At 43.7% G+C, this 1,407-nt stretch overlaps 1 protein-coding gene across 1 annotated transcript; it reads left to right on the plus strand.

Annotated features, from left to right (window-relative positions):
- The first annotated feature begins 204 nt into the window (after nucleotides 1-204).
- LOC138881776 (uncharacterized) lies at nucleotides 205-747 on the plus strand. The gene has a single exon (XM_070162038.1). It carries the CDS (start codon nucleotides 205-207, stop codon nucleotides 745-747), a length of 543 nt encoding a protein of 180 aa, XP_070018139.1.
- Nucleotides 748-1,407: the final 660 nt, after the last annotated feature.

Consider the following 1,407-nt stretch of genomic DNA (forward strand, 5'->3'; position numbering starts at 1 on the left):
TTTTGGCCAACAGTGTTTAAGGATGCATATCAATGGGTGAAGAGCTGTAATAAATGTTAGTGAACCCGGAACATTTCCCATCGCCATGAGATGCCCATGAACCCAATTCAAGAGGTTGAAGTATTTGATGTCTAGGGGATCTACTTCATGGGACCCTTCGTCAGCTCCTTTAGCAATAAGTACTTACTTGTTGTTGTTGACTACATGTCCAAATGGGTAGAAGCTGCAACATTGCCCACTAATGATGCAAGAGTGGTGGTAGGGTTTTTGAAGAAGAACATATTCACCCGTTTTGGGACCCCGAGAGCAATTATCAGTGATGGAGGCACCCACTTCTGTAATCGAGCCTTCGAGAAGTTGCTAGCGAAGTATGATATGCGCCACAAGGTGGCAACACCTTATCACCCTCAAACCAGTGGACAGGTGGAAGTGTCTAATAGAGAGATAAAAAGTGTATTGACTAAGACTGTAAACGCCACAAGAACTGATTGGGCGAAAAATCTAGATGATGCACTCTGGGCCTATAGAACTACTTTTAAAACACCAATTGGTATGTCACCATATACGTTGGTATTTGGGAAGGCCTGCCACTTGCCCATGGAAATTGAACATAAAGCTTGGTGTGCACTGAAACAGCTGAACCTAGACATTGAGGTTGCGGGCACAACGAGAATCACTGAATTGCATGAGTTGACGAGTTCCAATATATGGCTTTTGAGAGCACAAGGTTGTACAAGGAAAGAATGAAGAGGTTGCATGACTAGAACATTGTTGAGCGACATTTCAACCCCGGGGACAAGGTATTGCTCTATAACTCAAGATTAAGGCTATTTCCAGGTAAGCTCAAGTCACGATGGTCTGGTCCATTTCGAGTGGTCGAAGTATTCCTTTTAGGGGCCTTGGAGATTGCCTCAGAGAAAGACTCTCACACGTTTAGAGTGAATGGGCAGATATTGAAGCTATATGTAGGCATGAATGAACAAAAAGAAGTGACAGAGATCCACCTGACAGAACCTCAGAGGTCAAGCAAACCGTAAATGCGCTTATCTGCGTCATGCTGCGACGTTAAATCAGGCGCTGTGTAGGAGGCAACCCACGAATGTTGTTGTTTTTGTTTTCTTTTGTAACTGTCTATAAAGGAAAAAAAAATAAAAAAATAATCCTTACACTGAGACCGCGGTTCGACCACGGTCAATGACGAGTATTCTGCCTCCTAGGTGATCGACCTACCGCGACCGCAATGAAACGCGAAAGTTCTGCCTCGAGGCATTTAACCCACCGCGACCGCGGTGGGACCATGGTCGATCACGACAGTTCGTTGTTTCGTCGTCAAGTAAGTAATTTCATTTTTTTCTTTTTCTTTTTTCTTTATTTTCTAATTATTTTAACCCCCCCCCCCTTAATAAT

Source organism: Nicotiana sylvestris, chromosome 11, assembly GCF_000393655.2.
Source record: "Nicotiana sylvestris chromosome 11, ASM39365v2, whole genome shotgun sequence".
Taxonomy (NCBI): Eukaryota; Viridiplantae; Streptophyta; class Magnoliopsida; order Solanales; family Solanaceae; genus Nicotiana; species Nicotiana sylvestris.